General features: G+C 40.7%; 1 protein-coding gene across 1 annotated transcript in view; it reads right to left on the minus strand.

Moving 5' to 3' along the window:
• Positions 1-309: 309 nt before the first annotated feature.
• The window catches only part of LOC101582244 (cytochrome b5 type B), a 37,485-nt gene continuing 30,501 nt past the window's right edge, over positions 310-7,293 (minus strand). Inside the window, exons 4-5 of the mRNA XM_004625823.2 lie at positions 5,616-5,644; positions 310-521 (exon numbers count right to left, since the gene is read on the minus strand). Coding sequence (XP_004625880.1) covers positions 431-521; positions 5,616-5,644 — 120 coding nt within the window. The 3' untranslated portion in view covers positions 310-430. The remainder of the gene's footprint in view (positions 522-5,615; positions 5,645-7,293) is intronic.

Genomic DNA, 7,293 nt, shown 5'->3' on the forward strand with positions numbered 1-7,293 from the left:
CAGGATTGCCCAAAGTTTGAAGGCAGACCGAAATAGACCGTGAGACCCTGTCTCAAAAAACAAAAACAAAGAAAGAATCTCTCATGGACAAAGTATTGGCAAGCAAGCATCTTTCCCACAGGGTGACGCCACCACAGCAATGTGAACTGCAACCAGCAACACAAACGTGTGAGTGCAAGGGACTCGTGGAAACCAGTGACAGGAAGGAGCACTGGCCAGGGCCCAGCAGTGAGCGGGTGCTCTGGAAGAAGGCCCTGAGAGAGGAAGGACACTGGTCCCACACCGGAGGTGGGTGTCGGGGCAATCGGCTTGGCTCGAAGGGGAAGGAATATGTAACTGGCAGGATTTGAGGGGTACTGCTGCAGCCCCCCAAGCAAGTCTAATTTTTACTCCCAAGTGGATGTGTTTTCTAGGCTTCAACAAGATCTGCTCAGGAAGATTTGCTTTCCGCAGTGTAGTAACGATACAGGCAACCCAGGAGAATAGCGCCTACAATGGGCAAAATCCAGTAGGACCAGCAACTAGAAATGGGAAAAGAGCAAAGAACTTGTGAGTATTTTATAACAAAGATACACACTTTCAGAACTGACACTGTGATATATAATATGGGCAAGGAATTCTGACTTTATTTGGGGAAGTTTATTTACTTTCATCATACAATAGTTGAAAAAAACCCAAACTATTCTGTTTTATTTTGTTTTTGGTACCAGGAATTAAAATTCACAATCTTGTGCTTGCTAGCCAGGCGCTGCCAGCCCCTGTTTATTTATTTAATTTTTTTCATTTATGTATTTGTTACAGGGTCTCACTATGCAGCTCGGACTTGGGAGTGATCCTCCTGTTTTCAGCTTCCCCAGTGCTAGGATTACAGGCATGCGCTACCACGCCAAGTCTTGGTCACCAGCTCAATGTGCCCCTGGGGGCAGGGCTGGTATGGCATGCAGGACTGGGGACTGAACCCTGGTCTCTATGCTTGTCAAAGCAGGAGCTTTAGTCTGCTGAGCTATCTTGCCGGCCCTTAGCCCTTGTCTTGAGACAGGGTCTTGCTATGTAGTTCAGGCTGGCTTGAACTTGCTATGCAGCCCAGGATAGCCTCAAATTCATGGCAATCCTTCTGCCTCGACCTCTCACGTGCTGGGATTACAAGCATGTGCCACCAATCCTGGCATACCCAAGCTATTTTAGAGTGCCAATATTAAATTTTTTTTTAAAAAGGATAAAAATCAAAAAATATACACATACACACCTCTATAGGTGTTTCTACAAAGGCTTATAATGGTTCTATCTGGGTTATCAGATCATGGAGTTTACTTTTTTCTCCTTTTTTCTTTTTGGTACTGGGAATCAAACTCTGGATCTCATGCTTGCGGCAAGGCGGCAGTTGCACCACTGAGCTACATCCCCAGCCCTAAATTTTTCTTCTTTACAGCTTGACATGGAGGCACATGCCTATAATCCCAGCATCAGGAGGCTGAGGCAGGAGGAAGGTCAAAGCCTCCAGCTGAGGTTCGCATCGAGCACACTTCTCTTTGCCTAAACACGTCTAGCACGCGGTACGCTGCAGCAAGGCGGAAAGCTGCCCTGAACAAGTTCAGCCCTCAGCCAGGCAGCCTGGTTACGCAGTTAATCAAGGTGACATGTGCGATGCCGGGCAGCACATGGGCGTGCTCACACACGCTCCCCACAAGAGAAATGAACTCGGACCTTTTGAAAAGTAACAACCAAAGGCTGGAGCACCTGCACGGGAGCCTGAGAAAACACTGAAGAAAAAGTCCTCAGTGCAAAGAAACAATGGCTGGCCATCAGTCTTCATAGTAATCTTTCCTACTACTTAGCTGCCACTGAGGAGAGAAAAAAACACATTTACACTGCACTAAAGGTGATATAAATTCAGTAATAACCTCTTATGTACAATAAGACAATTTTCTTCTTGGAAATTCATCAAGGTTACTGCACTTATCTATGATCAATTTATTTTTGCTGCATGAATATACCATAATTTATTCATTTTTCTCCCATAATTTATTCATTCATTTTATTATTGGACAAATATTTTGGAAAGCTCCCAATGTTTAAATATATTGTATGATGTTGCTATGAACATTCTTATAAATATTCCTAGTATACTGGGCATACATCCCTCCCCCTCGTTTTTTGTTTGTTTTTGTTTTTTTAGAAAGGGTCTTGCTATGTATTTTAGCCTGCCTTGAATGCACTGAGTAGTCCAGGCTGGCCTGGTAGTGATCCTCTTGCCTCAGCCTCCTGATTGCCAAGATTACAGCTATGAACTCCTACATCTGGTTCTTCCTTTGCTGGTAGTACTAGAGGTAGAACCCAGAGCCTTTGCTATGCCCACAGCCCTCCCCACTTTATTTTTTGAGATGGTAGGGTTCGTAGTCTCTAAATTGCCCAGTTGGGATTGAACTTGTGATATTCCCAACTGAGGCTTTCAGACTGCTGGCATTACATAGGTATGTACATGTACACCATCATGCCTGGCTACCTTTGCCCATTCAAAATTTTTTTCCCCTTTTTTGATTTTTGTTTATTTGCTTTGCTTTTTCTGAGAAAGGGTCTTGCTATGCAGCTCACTCTGTAGCCTGGGTAGGCCTGGACCTTATGGCAATTCTGTCTCAGTCTCCCAAGTGCTGGGATTACATATGTGCACCACCACACCTGGCTAAATTTTCTTTTCTTTTTGAAACAGGGTCTTACTATGTAGTTCATGCTGGCCTGGAACTCAATATGTAGCCCAGACTGGTCTTGAATTCATGGCAATTCTCCTGCCTCAGCTTCCTGAGTGCTGGGACTACAGGCGTGCACCACCACACCTGGCCTACATTTTCTTTTAAGTCTTTGGTTCAGCTGGCATTTTAGCTATATTAAAAAAAAAAATATATATATATATATATATGAAAAATTATTTAATAGTTATTATTTGTGCTCTAACCCCATAAAAGGCTTCTTTCCTTGGCAATTTTCCTGTTTAGGAAAGGGTCTTACTATCTTGCTCAGGCTGTTCTTGAGCTCCTGGGTTCAAGCGATACTCGTGCCTCAGCCTCTGAGTAGCTGGGACAACTGGAATGTGCCACTCCAGCGGCCTGTCTACTGAGCACATCCTTAGAAGTAAACCGATTCACTTTTTTTCTTAAGTGTATTTGGTACAGGGTCTCACTATGCAGCTCCGACTCACAGCAGTCCTCCTGTTTTAAGCCTCCCCAGTGCTGGGATTACAGGCATGCGCTACCACACCGGGTCTCAGTGGCTGGCTGTGTGCCCAGGGATGGGGCACAGCATGTGGTGCCAGCAAGCAAACCCCAGTCCCATGCAGGGCTTAGGCAGTCTGCTGAGCTATCTCACCAGCCCCAACATTAGTCTTAAATTTGAGTCATCTATTTCAGACATTTATTAGATAATGTCAAATTGCTTTCCAAGCAGATCATATCCATTTACATTCCCCTAGGAGGGCTTAAGAGGCTTGAGAGTCCACTTCCTAAATTCTTATTTTCAGAATTTAAGACCTGCCAATGTAGGTGTGTACCTATACTTTTATTGTATTTGTACCTATAATCCTTTCTATTTTGCGGTACCAGGGATTGAACTCAGACCCTCGCGCTTGCCAGGCAAGCACTTATTCTACTGAGCCATCTTCCTGGCCCTATGTACCTATAATCTTAATTTGTATCTCTGTGATACAAAGTCCTTTTTTTCTACAGGCTTGTATTTGTGTTTTGTTTTTATTTTTTTGTCTTATAAAGTGCTTAGGTCTTTTTCTCATATTCTACTGGTTATCTTTTTTTTTTTTTTTTTAAACATTTATTTATTTATTGTGTGTGTGTGGCCAGCTCAGCCCACCAGGGGGCAAGGCTGGCTGGCATGTGGTGCTGGGGGATCGAACCGTGGTCCCTGTGCTTTGCCAAGCTTGTTCCATGTAGGTGCTTTAGACCACTGAGCCATCTCGCCAGCCCCTCTACTGGTTATCTTTAAAAGCTCATCTGCAGGAATTCTTTACGTATTCTCCAGAATAGTTTAATCAGTATGAAGTGTAGCAGAAATCTACTACAGGTTTGTAGCTTATATTTTCAAATTCTTTATGTAGCTTTTTCCTCAACCTAAGTCATTATTATTAAGAAAACTGAATTTACTAATAGTTTGTGGTATTTTAGATTATCTTTTACTTCAAATAAAAGACAATATTTTATGTGGGAGTCATGCTTTCTCTTTTCCTCAAATACTTTTTTTTAAATGTATTTAGTACAGGGCCTGCAGAGTCTCACTACACAGACTGGACTCGTAGTGATCCTCCTGTTTTCAGCATCCCAAGTGCTGGGATTACAGACAGTCTCACTCACCGGCTCAGCATACCCCGGGGGCAGGGCTGGCACTGCATAACGGGGATCGAACCCCAGTCCCTGCATCTGCCTAAGTAGGTGCTTTCATCTGCTGAGCTATCTGGCCGGCCCTTCCTCAAAGAAATCTTGATATTTTTGAAATCTCCAAAAGATATAACAGCTGAGTGCACTGGTATATGTCTACAATCCCAGCACTCAGGAGGCTGAGGCAGTAGGATCATTACAAGTTTGAGGCCAGCCGAGGATACAAAGTGAGTTCAAGACCAGCCTGAACTGCATAGTGAGACCCTATCTCAAAAAGACAAAAAATAAATAATAAATAAAATAACAACAAAAAAGACGTAATAGTTAATTCTTTATAATCTCCATGAATATTTTTTTCTAAGCCAAGGACTCCATAGTTATCTCAAGTAGAAACTTTTATGGGATAGTAATTTATACTTTTCTTTTTTAAAAAAATTTAATTTTTTTGGAGGGGGTACTGGGAATCAAACTCAGGACCTTGTGCTTGCCAGGCAGGTGCTGTGCCATAAGCTATAGCCTCAGTCCAAATAAACCTTTGAGAAAACCAAAACTGCTAAACATGACTAACAATTTCTTTCTTCTATAGGATGTAATAACAGCACCTACCTTACAGAGTAACTGCAGATTACATGAGATTAAGTTGTAAATGGAAGTCATAGTTGGGCTGAACTACAGACATCCAGGCCTTTACTTAACAGCAGTTATTCTTCATGTATACTGGCCTCTTACTGATGTCACAGTAAGGTTTAAAATTAATGTGAGGGCCAGCCAGATAGCTCAGTGGACTAATGCACCTGCTTAGGCAAAGAAGAATGGCTGGGGTTCAGGCATGCTGGGGTTCAATCCCCGGCATGCTGTGCTAGCCCCATCCCTGGGGCGCGCTGAGACAGCAATTGAGACTGGACATGGTGGCATGCACCTGTAATCCCAGCACTTGGGAGGCTGAAAACAGGAGATTCACTACAAGTCTAATCTATGTAGTGAGACCCTGTATTAAATACAGAAAACAAAAACAAAAACAAAAACAAAAAATTACTTAAGGCATAAACCTTTTAAGTTAATGTTGGAAACTATAAAAATTAATTTTGCTAATGTCAAAGAATTACTGAATTTGCAATGATCTGAGCCAAGAGAATTAACTATCAAAGCATACTCTTATGTTACACACATATATTTATGGAAGAATTTCTTGCCAGACATTACATACAGTATAAGGAAGTCTGAGAAAGGGATACTGACCTTCTGCATGAATTATTTTTCAAAGGATCCTGAAGAAGACACAAGTCCAAAAATAAACAAAAAGAAAAAAAGATTAACACAGCACATACAAGCCTTTTTGTAGTCAGTAAAAGAACTTCATGCATTTTGATGTTTATAAATCTAAAAGCAATGAGTGGACTGAGAATCTTATTTCTGATAATATATTGGTCCTTGCTAGTGAAACGTCACTAGTAAAAGCATAGAAATGACCTAAAGTTTTTTAAATGTAAAGAAAAAGAAAAAAAGAAATGCGAATGATACAAATTATACATAGTCACAATGACAGGCCCGGTTCTTCTGGGTTTGCCACTGGCAGTACTAAAGATCACATGCCCTGAAAATATTTTTAAAAGCCCCAAAACTCTTCTGTGTCAACTGTGAACTGCTCTAGAACATGACTGCTTTGTAGCTCATAGAGATGAACTGGCTTATTCTTTGAAATCTTAATAACATGACTGAAAACTTTATAAAGTTTATTACACAATGAAAAAGGAAAGAACAGTTAAGGAATGAAAATACCAAGATAATTCTTAAAACAAATTTTGGCCATAAAAAGCAACAGAAGCACTGATATATGTGACAGTGTGGATAAACCTTCAAAGTATGCTAAATGAAAGAGCCAGGCACAGAGGACCACGTCCTGCACAGATATATTTACATGAAACATCTGGATCAGAACAAGCAGCAGAGGCAGAAAAGTAGAGGAGCCTTTGCCTCATGCTGGGGGAGGAGAAGATGGAAAATGACACCAACGGAGTGATAAGACTACTCTAGAATTAACTGTGTCTTCAGTTAGACAGTTTTGTGAATACACTAAAATCACTGATTTGAACATTTTAAACAGGTAAATTGTATGGTATGTGAATCACAGCTTAATAAAATCTTATTTATTATTAATAAATAAATCTTTTTACTCAATTTAAGTATTGTTACATGAAATTACTACAGCCATTAATTAGCTATACATGATAAAAGGCCTGCTAAATTACTGCCAGAGGACAATAACCCATTAGCATTGGTTGCTGCTGCCCAAAATATCATTGTGGCCAACATGCAGAGGTACGCAGGGTATGAATATGGTGTATCAACTCTGCTTACCAACAATTTCCAGGAATCATACACAATGGCCCAAAAATATTTTACAGCAGACCATGAGTTTTAATTTTCTATTTCAAAACACTGCCATGCAAATGAACACAAGCCCCAAACCTGAAAGAAATTAGCCTATAGGTAAGCAAAACTTCCAATGAAAGGTTTTAGAAAAAAACTGCACTAATATACTACTACATACTTCTTTGAGACCTTGATGGTTATTGTTATCTGGGACATTTCTGCTAGCAGAGCATGGAGTTGGCTAATTAAATACATGTTGCAGGTTCATGTTCTTTGAGAAATACAGTAAAAATTACTCTTACAGATTTGGGAGGTGATAGAGGTAGTGACGGTGTTGTTGCATTACATTAATTTATAATGCTGCCCTTTTAACAAGTCACTACAGTAGCCAAGAAATAAAACTGAATTCCATCAAGTAAATGTCCAGTCTGTTGCCTCATCCATACACACACCAAAGATTCACAGAACAAAAACAGTCACTATAAAAAATTCTTAAACCTTAGAATCATATGAAAGGCTTAAATGAGAGCATCACAAAGTTATA

Source organism: Octodon degus, unplaced genomic scaffold (assembly GCF_000260255.1).
Source record: "Octodon degus isolate 3935 unplaced genomic scaffold, OctDeg1.0 scaffold00011, whole genome shotgun sequence".
Lineage (NCBI taxonomy): Eukaryota > Metazoa > Chordata > Mammalia > Rodentia > Octodontidae > Octodon > Octodon degus.